This window comes from Monomorium pharaonis, chromosome 6, assembly GCF_013373865.1.
Source record: "Monomorium pharaonis isolate MP-MQ-018 chromosome 6, ASM1337386v2, whole genome shotgun sequence".
NCBI classification, from domain to species: domain Eukaryota; kingdom Metazoa; phylum Arthropoda; class Insecta; order Hymenoptera; family Formicidae; genus Monomorium; species Monomorium pharaonis.
The window spans coordinates 3656669-3678866 of NC_050472.1; the positions used below are offsets into that span (position 1 = coordinate 3656669).

General features: G+C 39.9%; 4 protein-coding genes across 15 annotated transcripts in view; 2 read left to right on the plus strand and 2 right to left on the minus strand.

Moving 5' to 3' along the window:
* LOC105837360 overlaps positions 1-1359 on the plus strand; it is a 184464-nt gene extending 183105 nt beyond the window's left edge. For all 10 annotated transcript variants that reach the window (XM_036289118.1, XM_036289119.1, XM_012682076.3 and 7 more), the window contains 2 exons: positions 41-325; positions 810-1359. In XM_036289118.1, coding sequence (XP_036145011.1) covers positions 41-325; positions 810-998 — 474 coding nt within the window. In that variant the 3' untranslated portion in view covers positions 999-1359. The remainder of the gene's footprint in view (positions 1-40; positions 326-809) is intronic.
* A 138-nt stretch (positions 1360-1497) lies between these two features.
* On the minus strand, positions 1498-11043 carry LOC105837362 (transcription factor GAGA). 2 transcript variants are annotated; one of them, XM_012682082.3, is made up of 6 exons: positions 9630-11043; positions 8822-9029; positions 8540-8722; positions 6237-6480; positions 3495-3860; positions 1498-2098 (listed from the first exon to the last, which is right to left on the minus strand). In XM_012682082.3, the coding sequence occupies exons 2-6, from the start codon at positions 9008-9010 to the stop codon at positions 1803-1805; spliced, it is 1278 nt and encodes a 425-aa protein (XP_012537536.2). In that variant the 5' UTR covers positions 9011-9029; positions 9630-11043; the 3' UTR covers positions 1498-1802. The 2 variants fall into 2 exon arrangements, with proteins under 2 accessions (XP_012537536.2, XP_012537537.2); XM_012682083.3 differs by lacking the exons at positions 1498-2098; positions 3495-3860 and adding an exon at positions 4039-5530.
* A 195-nt stretch (positions 11044-11238) lies between these two features.
* LOC105837361 (transmembrane protein 214-A) lies at positions 11239-19185 on the plus strand. 2 transcript variants are annotated; one of them, XM_012682080.3, is made up of 9 exons: positions 11239-11507; positions 12196-12407; positions 12602-13291; positions 13412-13622; positions 13700-13839; positions 17201-17324; positions 18055-18320; positions 18403-18554; positions 18630-19185. In XM_012682080.3, the coding sequence occupies exons 1-9, from the start codon at positions 11384-11386 to the stop codon at positions 18754-18756; spliced, it is 2046 nt and encodes a 681-aa protein (XP_012537534.1). In that variant the 5' UTR covers positions 11239-11383; the 3' UTR covers positions 18757-19185. The 2 variants fall into 2 exon arrangements, with proteins under 2 accessions (XP_012537534.1, XP_036145009.1); XM_036289116.1 differs by lacking the exon at positions 11239-11507 and adding an exon at positions 11632-11689.
* Positions 19186-19318: 133 nt separating this feature from the next.
* LOC105837363 (putative deoxyribonuclease TATDN1) lies at positions 19319-22000 on the minus strand. The gene is made up of 5 exons (XM_012682084.3): positions 21738-22000; positions 21213-21392; positions 20522-20915; positions 20252-20455; positions 19319-19836 (listed from the first exon to the last, which is right to left on the minus strand). The coding sequence occupies exons 1-5, from the start codon at positions 21775-21777 to the stop codon at positions 19731-19733; spliced, it is 924 nt and encodes a 307-aa protein (XP_012537538.1). The 5' UTR covers positions 21778-22000; the 3' UTR covers positions 19319-19730.
* Between the last annotated feature and the right edge of the window lie 198 nt (positions 22001-22198).

The window sequence follows — 22198 nt, forward strand, 5'->3', positions numbered from 1 at the left end:
TTGCCTGGGAGAATAGAAACAAAACGATCTTAACTTGTAGGACCGAGGTGTCGCCATCAACGAGGTAGCGTCTATTCTCCAAGGTCTTCCGAGCGACTTGGAAAAGGCGACGGTCCTTCTGGAAGAGGATCGATTCGGCGACAGCACGTCCTCTCATGACCAATTAACTAGACTAGCACTGACCATCGAGACGGACGTGGAAGCACCGGCGGTTCCCGACGATCCGAATAATTGGATACGTCGTCTCCGCGATAGAATAGAACGGCTGCAACTCGCCAATAAAGAGATCCACGGGGACATACGCGGTTTACGTACAAACTTTCAGGTAAACGTCTCACATATACCATCTCTTTCGGCTCTCATCGGTGTGAAACTAAAATTAAAATCTTGAAATGCAAGATTTAAATAGATTTGATTCTGCAACGTAATTTAATATTCGAAACTCAAACTCAAATAGTTATACATTATCAATTTCTTCAAGAAGTTGATGTCATTGCAAAAGATATTTTTATGTTATTCGCATTTTATTTGCATTTTATGTTACCTGATATCAATTGCATTAAATATGGATAGTGCTTTTAATTTATGAGAAATCGAGTCTTCGTTAATGAAGATTTTTAAGGAAGTAGTTATTTATTATGACTTTTCAATTTTCAGTAATATCTCCTTAAATTAAGTAACAGATTGAAAATCTGCTATATCTAAAGTATAATATTAAAAGAGAATCTCTTATCTCATTTGCATTTCGACATTCCGTTTTTATTTCCTAAAACTAAATGCAATAATCAAACATCTTATGAATTTTACAGTGCGATGAAAAGAAAACGATCAATTTGTCGAGTGATACAATGAGATTGTTTGAAGACGTTCACGATTTGAGATATTTCGATGACCTAGTGAAACTCCTAGAAGGAGAACTCGAAAGAATCTCCCAAAGAAATTGGCCATTTATTCTAGGGCACCGTAATCCTCATGGAGAGATGAATCTAATCATTTGATTATAATCTCAAAGATTATCGGGAATCTCGATTATGATCTCAAAAATAGTTGCGAGTGGTCGATGCGCAGGATAAAAGGATATTTTTCAAGAAGAAAATGTAAATGACGACTTCACATTCCTAAGTTTAATTTTACATAAAAGTAACCTTTTTTCTCGGCTCGGTGACTTAAATATTTTCATGAGACTATTCGGAATAATTAAAATGATACGCGAGTAATTTCCAAGAATAACTATTATTAGTACAAAAGACCGAACTGTAAATTTCTCTATGTTCTATAGAGAACGAAATGAATTCGTTCTTCGACAGGGAAGCCAACTGTATATTTTATCGAAATAAATCTCGTATAAATAATTATCAATGAGACTTGTAATATATTGCAAATAGACTTGTTTTTTTCTCATGTCTTTCATAAAATTTTCAATAAAACTTCTAAAACTTAAAAGAAATTTCTTGCATTCACATATCTACATTTAGAAAAATAGAAAGTAAATATATATATATATATATATTTATTATTACTAAACAATTTATTTTTTATAGATACATATTTAAATCCGTGTACATAGCACCGGGTAAAAAAATCCCTAATACAACAAATCGTTACTACTCGTCGTTACACTCGTCGCACTATGTTTATAATCGCTATCTCTCGCCGCGTTTCGCCGACATTTTTAATACCCGTCTGTAAATTATCGCGTTAAATAACCATACTTTTATAAGCTAAGTCTACACTTGGTGAAGTCTATTCAGTGTTCCATTAATACTGTCACTCTTGGTATCTTTTTCTGCGGGGTCACGAAATTAGGTGACGTCTGTGCGCTGCATGTGTCTGACATGTTGTCGGGATGAATCGTGGTAGGCTATCCCCGCGCGCAGCATCTCGCCGTGTCGGAACACATCGTGCGACGCGGAGAAGGACGGTAAAGTCGGCAACGACGGCAATAGGCAGCTCAACATACTAGGACCGCCGTCCGAAGAGTAGATCCCATTATTCGGAGGCACCATAGACGTGCTGCACGTGGCCGGGGTCGATCCCGGCAGATGTCCGTTTTGATCGCCGGAACTCAATAGACTTGAGCTCGTACCAATCAGGTTCCCTACGGACACCGAAGAGGTCTAGGTTTTGCTGACGTTATGTGGTACAACAAAATTACACCGTCACTATATATATTCCTATTTGAGATATCTGAATAGTTTAAATTCGAATTTGAATTAAATCAAATTCAAATTACTGATTCGATTTGATTCAATATAAAAATTTCAATTTCAATTCAATTCGATTTCGAATATATTTATCAAAATTTCGATTCGATTTGATTCGATCTCATAAATACTCGATTCATGCACGTACTTTCTATTATAGTAAGTACATGTGAAGAAATTAAATTCTAAACGAATTATAAGATCATGTGTACGTTAAAGGAAAAATGAAATGGGGTGGATTTCAGATTGTGATATTCATTGATATTACGTTAACTCTAGAATGCTACTGTGGGTAAATTTTCAATAATTTTCAAAATATTAATTTAAGTTGAGCACACTTTTTATTACAATTTTGAAAACTTAAAATAACGTAATCTCAATATTTTTTTACATAAAAATAGTTTAATTCATAATAATAAACTGATTCTAAAACCTTACAATCTTAAAAGAAACTCAAAAGATCAATAAACATTTGAAAAATGTTTATTAACAATGTAAAAAATTCTTAGTCATACAGATGAATTTTTACCTCGAAGGCTAATGTAAAAAATATATAAGTAACATTCCAAGTTAATATTTAAAAAGGATATTTTATAAATTATACACACGCGAATAACATTAGTAATTAACTGGTTAATATATCTCTCGAGAGTAAAAACAATGAATGCGTGCCATCGATTCATGATAGCGTAAAATGGAGATAAAAGTAAGTATCACATTTTCAGACAGACGCGAAACTTAACGTCGCAAGGATTAATCGCGATAATACGGTATAATAAATCCCATCGAACATTCCCGCAATCGTGTTCTCACAAAACATTAATAATTATCAGTGTTGTAATCGCGCAGAATTTACATCCAACGTAAAGGGGGAGATTCGCGCGAATATGTCTGCGGTGTAATCGCTTTAGTGAAAGCGATAACGCATTCGATGCGTCTGTTAATCCGTCAATAATGTCTGCGTAAACCATGTAATGCACGTGAAGCGTAACATTAAAATTTTAATGCCATTGTGTAACACTTCTCCGTCGAATAAATGGTTTACAACCAACGAGCTCATTAGCAGTAATTATTCTCCGAACGTTTCATATACTGGAGGAAATCTTCATTCAAATAATTCGCTCACTTTCTCCCCATCTCCCTTTTCATCTAGGAAATATTTTTCTCTCTATAATTGCATTCAAAATTCAATTTTGTTCGAGGTAAATTCTGTATGCTCGTGCATAACGAGCACTTATTAGGCATTCATAAATACTGCTCTGGAAACCTAAGTATAAACTTGCGATTCACCTGGAAGACTGACATTCGAAGCGGAGCTGACGGACGAGGCGATCGATAAGGGCGTCATCATCGAAAAATCCGAGGCTTCGGAGGACCTCGCGGCGAGGTGCGAGTCCAGCCTAGCGGTGGGACGAATGCATGCCAAGGACGACAGGCCGAAATCGGCGGTGGCCCTGTCTGCCGCCGCCGCCGCCGCCGCTACCGCCGCCGCGCGTCGATGCCTCACGTGCATGCCGGACTTGCTATTGTTGCCGAGACCGAAGTGCAGAAGCTCCAAGTGTCTTCGGAGATTTCTCGATTGGCGTAGAATCGCGCCGCACAGCGGACACGATACCGGCTGATCGGACAGACTACGTGTCTTCGACAATCCGTCTCCTAGAACGAATTCGAAACTAGACAGACTTGAAATTTGTCGACTCGGAACTTGGAATACCTCTCTTTCTCAGATATCACGTATGCACATAAGCCATTTCGCCATGATAAAAAATAGAATAATTCAGATGGTTCTGAGGACAACGTCAAGATTGTGTTTTGTGAAAAATAACACACCACATAATATCACGTACCTTACGCTTTATTGAAAAAGAAAAGAAACAGGATATTACATCATCATATCCGTTATTTCTTTCTCAATTCTTTCTCAATTAAAATACTAGGTTTTGTGTACTATTGTCAACAGTCCACGTACGCAGCGTAGCTCTTGCCATTGCAAAATAGGAATGTACGCTGATTATAATTTCACTTTGCGGCTATTGGAAGATTCTCTGTTTCATCGTGAAATGGTATATTCGTGAGCGCGTAGCCCGTATTCTTAGAAACGTACTGCTATTAGACCATTCTAAGGGGGAGGGGGGAGAAAATTAAAGGAGGCAGTAAAATAAACCGCAGTGGACGAAGTTGAATTGCACAGTCACACGAAACCCCGATTATCGTGTAAGTCGATGGTAAAAGAATAATGATAATTTTACGACACGACTTTTTACTCATTATACTTAAGCCTGCGTCGATTAATCCTACGATATCTATCTTACGTACTAACGTGGAAGATTCTTCGTATAAAATTAAACGCGCAAATGTACTCCAAACTTTTACCTAGTTAAATAACGCGTACGCTCATATAATTACAAATAACTGTTCGCGCAAATGTTTTACATGTATATTATACAGTTCATGCAAAATATCTTTTATTTCTCCTTTCTCTCTCTTTCTCTCTCTTTCTCTCTCTCCCTGTCTTTTCGCGTAACGCGTCACACATTATACACCATGATCTCGAGTAATCGCATCATCACTGTAAAACACAATGGACAACCGAACGGAAATCCGCACAAAAATTAACTACAAAACGGACAGTCGCGTTCGTCTTAATATTTTTGCCATGTTTGCTCCCTGTACAATTTATCTGGCGATCGTCGGCGACGGAATGCTGCTCGGTGACGATTTCACACTTTCGTGCGACGCCGGCGAGGGTATACTAGGATTACAGACTATCTGTTCGCAGTCGTTGCTACCGCTGTCGGTCCCATACGTCACCGACGAGTGATCGTTGTAACCGGGCACTTCGATCTCAGACTTAATCTCTACCATCGCCGAGTCCGAATTGTGCATCGAGTCCGAATTGTGCATCGTCGTCGCCATCGTAGTTGCCGTGGAGTTATTGAACCGATACTTGCACGAGGACAACAGGTGCCTACGTAGATTCCGCGCCTGGCGCAAAGTCGCGCCGCAGAGCGGACAAACACCCGGGCAGTCGGAGGCGCCGCGCACCTTCAACTGATTCGTGCCTCCGGTCGACGCTGTCTGAGCGGCCGCCAAACCAGACAACGCCAAACCGGATGAGATGCCTATGTTGAGGGAACTGTGGAACTGTGGTATGTGCAACGGCGAGAACTGCATCGGCATCATCGTATGCAGGTGCGACTCGCCGTCCGAAACCTGATCCTGTTGCGCCGCCTGATGATTGTCCGCGACGGACGACTCTTGGAGTCGCGGAGAATGACTGCCGCCCTGATGGTTGTTCGCGTAGTTTCTGACCAGGCAGTTGCCCGCTGTTAACAGACACAAACACAATGTTACCATACGGGGCTGAACTGACGGTTGCTTTGGCTTGCTTTGAATTTGCTTCCCTCCCTCTCTCTCTCTCTCTCTCTATCTCTGTCTCTTCTCTCTATCTCTTTCTCCCCCCCCCCCTCCTCTCTCTCTCTCCCTTTCGCTCTCTCGTTCTCTCGCTCTTTCGCTCTCACGAATCAGAGGACGACCAATCAGAAATGCAGTTCAACCCGATCGATGGTTGTGCTTGTGTCCGTTTTTAATTAAAACGAAAAAAAGACCTACGGTATAGATGTACGAAATCTCTCGCAAGTGGTACAAAATTTTTGATATACTTTTTACGACGGCTATTGTACTAAACATATAATACACCGGACACAAAACACAATTGAAATTGCCGTTTTATTATTGCCGTCTTGCATGCTTAATTAGGATGTTGTACAATTATCGAAATTAACTAAAAAATTGCGGCAAAGCGTAACAAATCTTTAAGTAATAAAATAAAGAAAATTAAATCATCTAACGAATCATTACATAGAAAAACAAATAAGCTTTCGTCACACAGTATTTCATTACGAAATATTTCAAATCGACGAAAACAATTACGAAATCCAATATATAGCTAATCTTGCAGTTTGCTTTTCATTTAAGAAATAAACTTAATTCAGCAAAAGATAAAAATCATTGGAAAACTGTTTGCATTACCTGCATCATCGGCCTGATCCATCGCGTCGTCATCCTTGTTTTCATAAGGCATTGTTCTGTTATCGTCTAAAGGCCTGCTCTCGCTATCAGTGGTATTAGTAGTACACTGCCACTTTCCGGAAGATGTCGACGACTTCCTCCTCTTTTTCCTTCGTTTCAACGGGAAATAAGAGTTGACCGTCGTCCTCGATACTCCATCGTTCGCTGCCGTTGGTATCGCAGATACAGGAACTTCTTCTCCACTCTAAGTATATTACGCACGTATTACATTTAGATTAATTGCTCTAGATTTATTTAACTCTGGAATGCTACTGTAAAAAAATTTCATCCAAGTGCTAATTCAGGTTTAGTACAGTTTTTTGTTATTAAAATTTTAATAAGTTAAAGTAACATTTAATAAGATTCTTTAATATTATTAGAACAACACAGGCGCGCGCTACTTTACTTTTTAAAAATAACAATTGCAATAATTATATAAATAAATAGTTATATACAAAAAGAAAGGAAAAAGAAATAGAGAGAGAAAGCATACTTACATACATTAATTTATTATCTAATTTTCTTTCTTCTTAAAAAATATTATACACATAAAAAAGCAAAAAAAATTACAATATACACAACATACATAAATCTTCTTTAAAGTAATATGATATTGACACTGAAATGTAACGAAATGTTGTCAGCTCTGACTTTTCTTCTTCTTGTTCGTTTTTTCTTTAATTAGCATTAGAGATTGACGACATAGTTTGAAAAACAAAATTACAATTGTTAATAAATTATTAAATACTTTGACATTATATGTGTACCTTTCCATATAAAATTAGATCAATCAATACAGAAAACTAACTTTCGAAAATCTTTTGTTCGAGTAAGATACTTCACAATGTACAAAAAAAGTTACAATTGTTAGTAAATTATTAAATACTTTGACATTACACGTATCTTTCTATATAAAATAAGATCAACATTTTTTGGAACTTTATATACATTAATTAATTAACTATTGCTAGTTATAAAATAATATTGTGACATATGCATGCACACGTACGCGTGCACATATAGAAATTAATAAATTTAAAAAATAATCAAAAAATAATCAATAGAGAAAACTAACTTTCGAAAATCTTTCGTTTGAGTAAAATACTCCACAGTGTACACACGCACGGATGCACGCACTTCTCTCCCCCCTCTCTCTCTTTCTCTCTCTCTCTCTTTCTCCGTCTCTCCCGGTCTCTCCCCGTCTCGACCCGTTTCGACCCGGTCTCTCCCGGTCTTTCCCATCCTCTCCCGTTTCTCCCCGTCTCTCCCCGTCTCGACCCGTCTCTCTCGGTCCCTCCCCGACTCTCCCGGTCTTTCCCATCCTCTCCCGTCTCTTCCCGTCTCTCCCCGTCTCTCCCGGTTTCTCCCCGTCTCTCCCGGTCTCTCCCCATCTCTCCCAGTATCTACCCGTCTCTCCCCGTCTCTCCCCGTCTCTTCCCGTCTCTCCCCATCTCTCCCGGTATCTACCCGTCTCTCCTCGTCTCTCCCCGTCTCTCCCGGTCTCTCCCCGTCTCGACCCGTCTCTCCCCGTCTCTCCCGGTTTCTCCCCGTCTCTCCCGGTCTCTCCCCGTCTCGACCCGTCTCTCCCCGTCTCTTCCCGTCTCTCCCCGTCTCTCCCGGTCTTTCCCCGTCTCACCCCGTCTCACCCCGTCTCTCCCCGTCTCTTCCGGTATAGATAATCATTTATATAAATTTGACAGCTGTCAAAATTCAATCGCAATGATTACTCTCGCAACACGAAGTAAGCGCAACGAGAGAACCAATCGACATCGGGGAAAAGCGACAACAATACTTCGAGCGATGCGAGTATCGATGCCATGCCCTTTTTTAGAAAGAAAAAATAGTTCAGATTCTAACAATCTTGCAATCTATGAGGTAGAAAAAAATACAAAAATATGTAACTATAATATAAATTTTTCCAAAATATATCTATTCTCATCTCAATGTGTGAATTATTTATTACATTATCGAAGAATTTTATCAGAAAGAGAAATTAAATTTCAAAGTAAAATTCCAAAAACTTCCTCGAGTATCAATAAAATACTTATCTAAAAAATCCATCATTTTTAAGAATAAAAAAATTACAGATTTTTTGTTGGTAAACACTTTGTGTACATAATTACAGTTCTCTTGGTATTTCGAAAAAAAAAAAGAATAAAATTGTCGAAGCATGTATGTAGTGTTAATTTATATTGGTGAAAATTAATGTAAGAAAAATACGAATAGCATTCCAGAATTGAGTACAAAATATATCAAAAATATACCTCCGTCACGACAGTTGGTGGTGATAATCCATGGATGCACAGACAACGTCCAGCCTGCAATAGCGAAGGCAACTGCTCCGGCTCGACACTCACTTCCCCCCGATACACGAACTCCAGCAAAGATTCCAAATCAGCCGCCTCAATTCCAGCTAACATTACCACTGGATGCTGACATGGCGTGCTCTGTTAACAAATGCACATTGTTACAAGTTTCTGTCGACGCTTTCATATTAATAATCACGCTTACTGCTAGAATCTTAGAATTGAAAAGATGATAGCAACCTTTAACAAGTCCAACAAGAACGGACTAGCCGCACAGAGGACGATCTTGTGTGCGGGAAAGCTACGTCCACCAGCGGCCAAGGTGACATCCACTAGATCACCCTCTCCTCTCAGCAGCTGTACCGCAGAAGCCAGAGAGGAGCCGAACTCACCCCAGGACAGACTGTAGAGCTGGCCGCTGCTACCCATTCCGTCTCAAAAAGAGCAACTTAACAGGACAGAATAACACATAAATAACAATCATTCTTTCACTAGGAAATTTAAAAGAACAGCGAAATATATAACGAATACAAGGTATGTGACGTTTTTCAGCTGATTGAACAAAAAGCACATGGTGACACACCTGATAAACAAAAGAAGCACGTACTGACTAGGTGTTGAGGAATTTAGAAATCTCTTTTAGAACGTTCCAGAAACAAAGTTGAGACAATTGACAAAAGAAGTACAGCGAACGAAGTGAATGCAGCTGCCGGCGAGGTTTTTTTTTTTTTTAAATAATCCAAAAACCGGTCTCGAATATCCTGGAGATCAGGCGTGAAACACGCGTGCTTCGACAATCCTAACGCTGACTAACGGTAACGACGCGCTCGCCTCTCTCTGCATCTCTCTCTCTCTCTCTCTCTTTCTCTCTCTCTCTCTCTCTCTCTCTCTCTCTCTCTCTCTCTCTCTCTCTCTCTCTCCCTCTCTCTCTCTCCCTCTTCTTTCTCTCTCTCTCTCTCCTCTCTTTTCCGTTCCCTAATTAGTGCCCCCACCCGATTAAGCGTCGCGGCGTCGTGCCGCGAGTTAACCTAGCAAACGGAACTGTTACCTGCTTTCGGCGAAGGCCCACTCTCACGACGTCGTCGTCAGCGGCAACGGAGACGGGAACGATGTAGCGAATCGCGCTTCTTCGTATCCCGGGGCCGTTGCAACCAGGTTGGAGAAAGTCGTGGCCGCGAGGGGGGTCACCTGGACATAAAGTGTCGCGGGGGAATTTGCACCGCACAGGTTGTGTCGAGCGACGCGGACGTCCTCAGCACGCGCGCGTCGCACGCATTGGGAAGTCGCACGATTGTTCTGTCGGAACGTAACGCCGCCGTCGCCGTCGTCGCCGTCAATGATAATGTCCAACACTGTCGTCAACGTCGTCGTCGTCGTCGTCGTCGTCCGTTCGCGAGCTTCGCAGCGCGGCACGCGGCACTCTCTCGCAGGCGAGATTCAAACCCGTATCGCAGCTGCGATCGCGTATGCGGTATGCGTGTGCACGTATATGAACGGAGTATGTCACGACGCGTTGTGTGCGCGACGCAGCGCCGCTGTCGCGCGGTGGACGCGCGAAGCGCCGAGAGGGAGGACCGGAACTTCCGGACCACCGAACGGTCCACGAAATTTAAATTTTAGATGAAAATCTTTATCTTTCTAGTTGACTTATATCGAATTTGGTCTCAACTTACTTGTTTTTCCTAGTTTTTAGAACGACTTTGAAGTTTAATTTTTCATACAAGTAATAACATTATTTTCCTGTGATGTTAGCGCGGACATTGTTTAAAAACCTGTTCCTGAACTTAAAAAAATGCGGGAAAGAGTTGACTTTGAAGTTCTAAAGCGGAATACTCCTCCTTGCCTTTTATCTTGAAATTGAAATTAAGTTACATCGTGGAAATAAATTAGTTGAAGAATTTAGTTCTAAGAATTAGAAAAAAAATAGAGACTAGATATAAATTAAACTGTGATTAAGTTAATTAATAGTAAAAATTAAGCAAATATCTAGCAAAGATCTGATCAGCAGCAAGATTTCTGTATAATTTATCGGAATTGGTTCAATCTCTTGTTCTCCTTTTAGATTGAAAGTAAACGAAAAAGAATTTCAACACATTTTGCAAACACGCAATTTGCTCGTATGTTTCGCCGATCAAATTAATCGCTGATCAAGCTAATTGGAATTCAATCGGAGTAGATTTGCGAACGATGGTCTCTCGGTCGCAATTTTACAGCGAAAAAAAAATATCTCCCTAGGTATGAAAGAGAGACCCTTTTTCTTTCGTTAACAAATACTTTAATGTGCAAAATCTTCAAAATACAATTTTTTCCCTTTAATGCGCTTCGTTCGACGCGCGCTTTTCTCGTTCGCGGCACGTCTGCATTTCTTTTTCCGTCCGATCGCGCTCTCTCGCGCTCGATCCACGAAAAGAGAAGGCAGGAAAACAAATATGTACCTGTTTACGTGACGCGTGAACTCGTGAAGGCGATAGCCCCGGTTGGCCCCGGTGGACCCGGTGCTGCGGAGCGAAGCGCGTAACCGTTCGCCGGTGCGCGTGGCAGTTGCGCGAGTGCGCACGCGCTACCACGTACCACTGTTGTGACTGACACTCCGCCAACGGGACCGCGACGCTCATTGTGCTCTGCTTTGGTCGTGCTGTACTCCGGCCAACTTCAGTGCCTTTTGCGCGACGTGTCTCTCTCTTTCTCTCTCTCGCTCTCTTCTCTTTCTCTCTCGTTTGCTCGCTTGGTCTGTGCCGCCTGTGGTCAGTGCGCTCAGTGCGTGCGCGTTCTGTCGTCGATCGCGTTTACGTTTTCGCCGCGATGTCGTCCGGCAACTGGGAACTGGTGAGCAGAAAGAAGGACAGGGGTAACGACAAGTCGAACAAGCTCACGAAGGCCGAGAAGAAAAAGTTCATCGAGAACGCGCCGAAAGTCGAGGACTTCCGTGAGTTCCGCGTCTATCTTAACCCCTTATCTACACCCGCTTTCCACCTCGGAGGACGCTTCCGCTCCAGTTCTCCGTGGCTCTCCTTGATTCGCTGTCTTTGGCGACGACAATTCGATCTACCTCAATCGCACATGAAATGTGCAACGTGAGGGCCGGGTGCAACACACACATACACACTAGTACGCTTGTACATTTGACACTCTGCGATTTTCTTTTTGCCACAGAATTACTTGTTGTCCACAATAAATCGTCCTTTTACCAGACAATTCCAAGGAACACTTTATCTCAAACTTAACACTCTGTGCTCATGATTCAATAATTTTCTCCTATGAATTTCTTTTCTTTGAAAAACCAAGAGCACTGTGATTAGTTATGTTTATAGTTATGTTTATTAGTTAAGTTAAATGATGTTAGTTATGCAGTTTCTAATAAATAATTATACAAATATTTACAAAGGATATATTAAAGTATATGTAAGAGTCATGGAAGATTTTTTTTGTAAAACTAATAAAAATAAACTTGAAAGTGTCATGACCCAATGTGTTTAGAAAAAGATATAAAAAAACATCTTTACAGAGTGTTAACTTGAAGTTGTCTTGTAAAGCCACTTGTTTCCCTTTTTATTTCACTGTTTGCCCCCTGTGTCAAGAAAAACGTGTTTATCTGATTCAGAATGTAATTTCAGTGCCATTGAATGAAGTAAAATCGCTATATGATAATTTGGATGGAAACAAAGAGAATAAGAAGCCTGCCAAGGCACAGGGCAAAGAGCACAAGACAAAAGAGAATGAGGAGAAGAAGAAGCAACAGCAAAAACAACAACAGCAACACGTTGAGAAAAAGAAACAGGAGCCAAAGGAAAAACCTCCAAAAACAGTCAAGGATGCATTGAATGCGGTAATGCAGCTTCTAGTTTAAATTAGAACAAATTGGATGAGGATATTAATTTTTTATTATATATATGCATTATTGTACACATTTGTTTAAAAAAATAAAAATCAATTTCCATCATATTTTAATAAAATGTTTTTTAAAATTTAAATTGTTATAATTGTGTTGCATTATTAATTGATTTTTTATAATCTACACAGATTAATGAGCAAGAGCTCAACGAGTTCCTGACCACCGCACAAGTCAGATTTCCTGAGGCTCCCCTAGTCTGGCTAAAGGAACTTGATGCCTTCCTCAACATTAAGATACCCATCAACAAGGAAGACGCGATATTCTCAGGAAAACCCAAGGACTATCCATTAAGTTTAGTACCTAAGCCGATCTTTTCCATACTGGAACGAGCGATAGAGATGACAGGCCAGCAGACCATACAGATTTTTTACGAGAACACCCTCACGGCAATGGCAACCGACATGGTCAAGGGGATCCCCGTCATCGGTCACAAAATATTTTTACAGCTGCTGGCGCACCTAAATCCCGAAATAACCGCCGCGAACATTCCCAAGCTAATTAACATAAGGAGCTCATACGAGAATAGGAAGAACGTCGGTCTGTCCTTGTTGTGGGCCTGGTCGCAGGCCGGTCAAAAGGATCTAGCGGTTGGCCTGAAGATCTGGCACGAAGTTATGTCACCGATGCTCGAGACGAAGGGCTACGCCAGTTACGTTGTACAGATTCTCAACGACCTCGTTTTCGGACACGACAACGTCCATGATCTCAGTCTGGATTTGTACTTAAGTATCATCATGGATACCTATTCTCAAAGGTTTCAAAACATTCAACCCGCGAATCTAGGGAAAGAACTCAGCGCGAGTATCGACAAGTTGAGGGTAAGTAACACGTGGGTGAGAGTTTCAAGCGCGTTAATTGATCGTAAAAAAATGATATGCAATTTGGCGATGCGCCTCAACGGCGAAACCAATGTGAATAAACATTGATATTTTTTGCAGTCGATCCTGTTTAGAAATAAGGACATATGTTACACGAAATTGTTTGAAATGTTAATGGGGAAAGTATCGCAGAAGTCGGATCCGAATTACAGGCACGAATTGATTAAAGTCCTCGCGGACTGCCTCGTCAAGGAACCTCTTTGCTTCACTATCTGGAGTTCCATTTATAACAAGCATTTGTACCAATCCAGTCTTCTTCTGTCATATATTGGTGAGCACTTATGCCTTTTTCATATGCTAAAATAGATGAAACAGATAAAATTAATGCAAAAATGTGCGTTCTTACAGATACAAATTTACCTACTTTACAAACTAAGTTTAAAGCTAAGCATTTCAAAGAAACTCTTGGAGCTATCCAAAACAATAATGAAAAATGGAAGAAGGCCAAAGACGAAAATCTGGCACTTACATGCAAGAAAACGTCTCAGGTGAGTTTTCTCTCTTTTTCTCTCTCTCTTATATATCTTTACATATTTTTTCAGAATGTGTGAAATAAAACGATTCAAGACAATAAAATTTGTGTTTTAAAGCACAATTCAAATAAATTTATATCTTTAGTCTAGAGAATACGATTAAATAATATATATTTATCTAAGGCGATTGCACTTCGTATCACCTGATAACATATGGATACGTATCGTCTGATAATATATCCCATTTAAACTGTTCAAATTATATATCTGTGTTACTAACTTAATACGCTTATCTCTTACAGAAAATAAAGAACATTTGACATACTTTTGAATAATAATTAAACGCTGCATCGGTATTGTTTACAGAGAGATTAACTTTTCCATCATCGTCTGAGATAATGCAAATTTAATTTCATATTTTGCCAAACGGAAATTTTCGCGATAGGAAATATTTTTCCTCTACCATCTAAATCTTAATCAGTGGATATTCACTGATTCGCAGTGGCATACTTATAACTGTGAATATTCACTGTCTTTCAGTGATTTTCACTTCAGAATTAGTGTATAGTCACTGAAAGATCAGTGTATTTATTTCACTGATTGATAATCAGTAAATGAATACATGTATATCACTGAAATTCAGTATATTTCCACTGATTTTGTCGAGTTTTCATTGATTGTGATTTAGAGAGTACTTTTATTTAAATTAAGTATCGTGCAGAATATCATAAAAATAGATTTTACAATCTAAAAAAGTTGCATACGGGTCTAAACAATAAGTGGTAAACGATCAAAAATGACGGGCAAAAATTACTGCATAATTACTATATTCAACTAATCGTTAGAGCCAATTGCGTCGTAAAACTCGAAGCACGGCATTCTTCTCTAAACAATGCGACCCCGCCTCCGACAACGATCGCGTGCGCAAGGTGTACAAGCATAACTTACACATATCGCATTTAATGTGATATATTATGCGTTCTCGTGATACCCGAAGCGGCACTCTGCGAGGCGTGAACTCGCAGAAAATGCATTCGATTCGACACGCGAACGGACAGCCACGGGCAATTAAACTTAGAAAGCATTTCCCTCGTTGAATTCCAAGATCTTTGTAGATCCCGTTTCTTATCTCGCAACTTTCGATTCGCAGTTATGTACTGCAAACGTAAAAATAAATTCATGGACATTCTCTACTTAATATCATCAAATCATTTCTGTTTCTTTCAATGAACTTCTTTTCACTTTTACGTAAGGAATATCGGGTTCTTCTGGAATAGAAACTTGACGGAAAACATCAAGAAGTCAATCTATTTATATACAAGATTGAATGGAATTAAAAAGTAATTACATAGTAATAATTACATAATCAAGGAGTGGTCACTGTTTTTTTTTTATATCCCAGCAACGGAGTTGCCAGATTAGGGGATTTCTATCTTGAAATTTTAGAAGTTTTTTTCAGAGAAAGGAGGCAAAATGTAGAGGTCTTTGGTATTTTTGCTAATTTGAAAATAACAGTTAATTAACAAGATCCATATTCGTGAGAACATCCGACAATTCCAGGCCGCGAGAAAATGAAGCTCATTATCAGTACAGTAGTTTTCATTCCTACGGATTGAGAATCCGCGCGTATCTTTTATTTCATTTCTCGTCGCTTTAAAAAATATACAAATCCATATGCAAAATAATGAACTCAAATAGGACTCGAAAAACTATAGGCAGTTAAGTTAAAATTCAGCTTGAGCGAGGTCGGGGCCCTTATCAATGAGGCTCGATAAGTAGGCCCGTTGACGAGTCCTCGATTTGCCTCGTGTAACAACGCCCGTCCGCGGATTAAACAGCTCGCAATTGCGCGCGTCGCAGTCTCCGACCGACGACGGGCGCGGGGCGACATTCTACGCAGCGCGCAGTCGTTTCGAGACCACCTGGTCACGCGCATGTACGTGTACCGAGTCGGCAGGGAACACGGAAACCCGCGTGAACGCCGACACCTGTAGAGAGAGATTCCTAACTCGGAAGTCATCTCGTAGTACGACGTAGTACAACGTAGTATACGACATAGATTCGAATTTCTTTTTTCCTTCTTTCCTACGTTATCGTGCTGTCTGTCCTCGTCCTTCCTCGACGCACAGATCTCCACGTCGATGCGAGACGACGCGTCGCTCGTTCGTTTGGCGCCTCTGTGAGGAGGAACAACCGGATTCCCCGAATCGACCCCTGCGACCCTGGACGACAGGCGGTAAACAAAATGTCAATTCTAATCAGTGAAAAAATGCGATATGCCGTCCCTCCCTCCGCGCCGCGCGAATTATCTGCGTCAACAACGAGATACGAGATACGAGATCTCGCCGTTCTCGTCCTCACTCGAGATCTCTTCTGCGCGGCGGAGAGCAGAGCGGAGGGAGGGAAACGGACAGTCGGTCTCCCGGGGGAAGGGATTCGCGTCGTGAAATTCCTAACGGATTTTGGAGAGCAAGGCTAGCCGGCGACGGCCGCACCGTTTTCCGGCCTCGCGACGGTCGTGTGTCGTGTGCGCCACAGTCACGCAGCGGCAACGGCCAGTCAGCGTTTTCGGGAGGCGACTATTGATCGCGCGCGCGTCCCGTCGCCCTTCCCCTCCTCCTTCGTGCTACGCGGTCTCGCTGGAACGACGACGCACTGGTACCGCTCGCGCGCGCGGCTCCTCGATCGTCCTCGTGTTTCCCTTTTTTTTTTTTCTTTCGATCCTCTCGAAGCACGCAGCGCGCGCGACGGAATAAACGTCATAAACGCGTGATTTTCCTCCGCAGGATTTTCCGCAGGTAAGAGGAAGGGGAAAAATTCCGCGCGTGGTTCTATGTGCATGCGTACGTTACACGCACGTGTGTGTGTGTGTGTGTGTACGTGGGAGATCTCTGTCGATGCGAAGGCGATCTCGCGGGAAAATAATTATTCTCCGGCACTTCTCCATCGATGACGAGGCGATTCCCATTCGCGTTGATTCGCGTATCATTGATCGTCTACGTAGATACGTATCTGTGGTTTAATTGTGTGCACTCGCACGCGACCCTCGAAGGATTCTCCTCGCGATAAAAGGTGCGCGTGATATTGGATCGAATACAACATACTCGTGTCCCCCCTTCGTCTGCGCATCAATCACGCGGAACAATCATCCCGGAATCGTGATCGACTCCCCGTTGACGCGTTGTCCTTTTATTTGATATTACGTGAACGGCTACAGTCCGCGTGATGGAAATACGAAAAACGTGAGAAATGTAATGGAAAATAGGGGGGGAGGGATTTCCGTTTGACATTTAAGCGATTATTTTTATTCCAAGAGCGCGATGCTGGAATAAAGAGACAAGTGTGCCTCACGTCGTGTTGTTTGCTTCTCTCACAGGCACTACTGAAGAAAATGACCTCCTCCAGCCGCGGATTTCCATGGAGATCTGCCAGTCTCCTTTTGCTGCTGCTGATCGGTGCTATCGTAGCGTACGACACGCAGAAGCATGGCTCCTTTGAGGGTAAGAGATCTTTGCAATTTCAGTGATGCTGATCATTCCGCTTACCTCTCGCCTCATTTCATCTTGTCATTCTGATCATTTCATGCATTCTCTTAACTCCCCAAAGTAAACTTTTTGCTTATTAAAGATTGGAATTCAAGCAGTCAAATTATTTTAATTTTGCCTAAATATTATTAGACATTGATCAAAGAATGGCATTTTTCCTTGGATTCTAATCTTATTAATTTCAATCCATTTTGTTTTGATTAATTTAATTCAATTTATAATCTTCAATCTTTAATGCATAGGCTGATACAAACAATTATTTATGCTAGCTCTGTAAGATCTGGCTGTGTTGTAAAGACACTAATTAATTTCCAGAAACTATAATGATATAACTTGTACACAAGAAAATTAAAACTGAATTTTTTTAATAACAGAATTTAAGATTTATAATTGACAGTAGCTTTAATAGAATTATTGTTAGCTCTGGAGAAAGTTTATTTTGTATTAGATTTCAATTATAATAATTATATTTTATCATAACGTAAGGTTGTTCAGGGAGAATCACATTATTGTACCTCATCTTTGTATTCAATGGCCAAATAGTATATGGTTCACTAACAACATAACCACTGCTATCATTAACATCACGCTCATCGATATCTCTGCCTTTCTTCTAACCAAACTGTGTGGTGACAAATTGAGCTTTTTTACCTTGTTATTACATTGGCATTTTATGTTCTTGTAGCGTCCCAAGTTGGAAAGTTCTTGAAAACTAGCGGAATATTGAAACATGTAGAAAAGGCATGGAGTACTCTAAAGTTCTATTGGTCTGCAGGACACAAAGCAATTAAGGATACCTCACCGGAATATTACAAAACCGTTGTAGACTGGTGCACACCATACGTAAAATTAGCTGGCGATATTTGCCTTATAGCAAGAAATATTTCAATTAAACTGTATAAAAATGTCGCAGCATACGTCGAAAGGAATGTACCTATAGTTCTGGATACAGTAAGTGTAATCAAAGCTTTAACTGTTTTTATGTAACAATTTTTTGTATAAAGTACAAATTATAACAATCTTTTTTATACAGATCGAGCATTACGCTCCAGGAATTTTGGAGCAAATTAAATCTCGAAGTCTTCAGGGACTAGAGTTTGTGAAAGTTTCCTTCGTTTTGCTTGGAGAGAAAGTTATTGAACATTCCAGCGCGTCGATACAGTGGCTGGAGAAAAACGTCTTCGTGTAAGTGTGTTTCCACACATTGTGCAAAGGCTGTGTAATCCAAAATCTGATCATGACTCTTCTCTTCTTTTTCAGGGGCAAACTTAGCCCGGATAATCTTCGTAGTTATGCCATATGGGCTTTCGACACGACGCAATCGTACGCCGTCCAGACATTCGATTGGGTGTACGAAAAAGTACAAACTCTCTCCAAAGTGCCATGAATAAAATCTGATGGTTTGCTGTATAAATAATCATTGCGTCGATGACGAAAAAAAAACCTCCACGCCTCTTTACGTGCGACTCGGCATTTATTATTTATGACACTGAAGCGTTACATGTATGATTTCGAAGATCACGAATTACGTCAGCCATTTTACCTGTGATATCTCTGTGAGAAAATCTATCTTGCTTTTTGGTTGGTCTTGACGAAGAAAACTTCGCGATCTTCTAAAAACTGAAACACAATTGCGGACGTTTTTTATTAAATATTATATCTTTCTGTCACTTTTTTGAAATTGTTAATGTATGTATATTTCCATAACACGTTAGGTCTATTGTACGCAAATCGTCAAAAGTGCGATCTTTAGCATTTTGTATTTTCATTTATAATTTTGAGGATTTTGATTGAATATATATTCGATTATATTGAATCGATCGAATAAACATTTTTTCATAACAGCTTTTCTTGTAGATGTAATGAAAGGGGATCTCTTCTTCAGGCAAAAAAGAGATTAAGGAAAAATTACTTAGGAAAAATGGGTCAAAATAATAACAACGGTGATATTTTTAGGAATAGCAGAATAATATTAATAAATATATCGCAATATTATATAATAATAATAATAATAATAATAATGAGATGATGGTAATAGCGATGAAATGCAATAGATGAATATGAGATATGATAATAATATAATTTTAACAAGAATATATTAAAGTTTTACATGGGAAGAGAGATCTGTGTGGACAGTGACATTGGCCACTTCCATAAAAAAAAGCCACGTATGTAAAAATGAGTGTCTTCATTTCTTCTTTTTAATAGAGTTTCAGCAGTGTGTTTTTCTTTTAATTCCGTCTTCGCTTTGCTCTACGCGCGTACATTCACAGCTTTTATCCCTGATTACTTCCATGAATGCGTGTTCCATCAACGCACTCCAAGTCCGTTTATGTTTTTGCAGCGTCGAGTACTTGCATACTATAATTCGTACGGGAAGAAGAGCTTCATTGTATTCTTGTAGATTTGATTACACAGGTACTCCTCCTCCTCGTCTCTGATCCGCGCTAGGACTTCCAATATTTGACTGCAAGTAGAAATTAAGATCGCACTGTATATACACTCCTTAAAGAATATTTTATGTCAGTTTTAAACGAGGACCGTACACTAAAGAACTTGATAGAAGTAGTTAATCAAATTTCAAGTATTTATGTATTTAAATTAAATATATAAATATAAATACTGTAAAAAATACACTAAAGTTCGAGTATTTTATGTATTTAAGCTAAATATAGTTTTATATGTACTTAAGTTTAAAAAAAATATTAACTTGATTAAATTTTTCAATTTATTTATTACTTAACAGTTTTCAAATAATTATATATTTAACTTAAATATTTTGTGTGATCTGAAGTTTAATAAAGTTAAAAAAATTAATCATCAACTTTTTTTTATGTATATTCAATTCTTATATTGCAATTTGCAACAAGAAAAGTATTTACACTATCGTGCAGGGTTCGTTCCGTCCTTTTACCATCTGATCCGATTGCCACTTTTCCTTTTTCACGGATGGAAAGTGCGTGATAACATCATTCGCAGATGCATGCGTTGGCCTGATCTCGCACCATGGGCAATCTGTTTCTATCATGAGCCTATCCGAGGGAATAGTAGTGATTGCGAAAAGATTTTCCTCCGTTTTCAATGAACTGAAACGCGAAATAATATAAATTATTCTTTTTTCTTTTATGAGAATCGCGCACTGTAAATCCTACCATCCATTGACGCCAATGTACAAGCCTAATTGTAATATAGAATTCGCGTCCTCTGGATTGCCATCGAAGGAGTGCACGACGCCCGGCGTTAATTCATTTTTGTGCTTTCTCAGGATTCGCACGAAGTCGTCGCTGGCGTTGCGGCAGTGTAGAAACATCGGTAGCTTTAGCGTAGAACACAATGACAATTGCATCTCGAAGTACTTCTTCTGGGTCTCTTTAGGGCAAAAATTCAACCTATCGTAGTCCAGTCCCATCTCGCCAATCGCGATGACCTTATCCTTATTATTTATCGCCAGGTCTGACAGTGACTTAAGATACTCCTCTGGGTTGCCGCATTCCTCAAACTCATTGCAACGAGTTGGGTGACAACCGACTGTCGAATACAGTCTGTCTGCAATTAATATGTCGATGACAATCAGTCAAGTGATTTGTCCAAGAGCTAAATTAGCAAAGTGAGTTAAAAATAATTAAAATACAAAAATCTATAAGTGTTGATTAAAAAAAAAAAGAAAAATGTTTATAATCTCATACATCAATGTTTATTTCAACATAGAGAGTTATTAACTTTGATCTTGATTTAACTTACTCTTCATCTCCTTTTAGTTCTAAGAGAAAAAATAAAGAGTAAATTGAAATAAAATCAAAATTAATTAATTTATTAGTAGAAACAGACATTAAAGATACTTGCCATCAGTCCTCGCTATTTCAAGAGCTTTCTTGCTATCTTCGATGTTGCCACCTGTGATGATGATCTTCGAAAGATTGTTTTTCCAACTCCGTTCCAAAACCCTATCCAAATCTGGCTGATGTTTCTGGGAACCATGATAGACCCCTTGATACATAGAATCCGTTAAATTCGCTCCGATATCTATACAAATTAAAACATAGTGAAGAAGACAGACTTTTTCCCCTTGTATTTAATACAAAATTATTCAAGGCAAATATACAAGACGTTCTGCGCGTTTACTATTTTAGGTACCAGCATTATCGCTGATATACGAGAAACTACATACGATAGAATCCAGCAACGAAGGAGTTTAGTGTTTTCTGGAAAGGTCAAGGATTAAAAGATTGAGCTGAACGAAAAGAGATTTTATCAAATTGGAAAGAGATCAGTCTCGCATCGCTATAACCTTATATCGTGAGACAGCAACGACAGAGACGCGTAATCATTACCGAAGGGTCATCGAGCGAGCGTGAAGGGACGGTTTACCTATGAATTTCCGCAAATTAGACATTCTAGCTGCGAGCATAAAACGTGTTCCTGGACAAGGGGTCTCGTCGTTCGTGCGGATATCCAGCCGAGGCTAGACAGAGAGGTTAACCAGCAGGTGTCCGTCGTTCTCGACCGGCCCGGTTACGGTTGGATCGACACATGGATGGAGGACTGACGCGCTCTCATGCGCAGTAGTGATCGTTCCAACGCTATCCTCGCATTTGCCGCACGCCATCGATCAGCAGTACCGCTAGTCCTGCTGTACTCTTATCTTAGATGTATATTTAAAAATAAATATACGGACACGCACGATTAGAGTAATAGAAGGAGAACTGGGGTTTAGTTCGGCTGCATCTAAAACTTGAATATTTTTGATGTATAACTTTTTTTCATAATACAATATCATAATTATAATAATACATAATTGTATTTATTTTACATATATAATTTTATATATT

Coding starts and splice junctions, on each gene's coding strand:
- LOC105837361 (XM_012682080.3), top strand. CDS start 11,384: ATGTCGTCCGGCAACTGGGAACTGGTGAGCAGAAAGAAGGACAGGGGT. Junction 12,408..12,601: donor TCAAGGATGCATTGAATGCG/GTAATGCAGCTT, acceptor TAATCTACACAG/ATTAATGAGCAAGAGCTCAA. Junction 17,325..18,054: donor GAAGCATGGCTCCTTTGAGG/GTAAGAGATCTT, acceptor ATGTTCTTGTAG/CGTCCCAAGTTGGAAAGTTC.
- LOC105837363 (XM_012682084.3), bottom strand. CDS start 21,777: ATGCTCGCAGCTAGAATGTCTAATTTGCGGAAATTCATAG. Junction 21,393..21,737: donor TAATTTGCGGAAATTCATAG/GTAAACCGTCCC, acceptor TAATTTGTATAG/ATATCGGAGCGAATTTAACG. Junction 20,456..20,521: donor TACATTGGCGTCAATGGATG/GTAGGATTTACA, acceptor TTCGCGTTTCAG/TTCATTGAAAACGGAGGAAA.
- LOC105837362 (XM_012682082.3), bottom strand. CDS start 9,010: ATGGGTAGCAGCGGCCAGCTCTACAGTCTGTCCTGGGGTGAGTTCGGC. Junction 6,481..8,539: donor CACCAACTGTCGTGACGGAG/GTATATTTTTGA, acceptor TAATATACTTAG/AGTGGAGAAGAAGTTCCTGT. Junction 2,099..3,494: donor TTCGAATGTCAGTCTTCCAG/GTGAATCGCAAG, acceptor CGGTGTCCGTAG/GGAACCTGATTGGTACGAGC.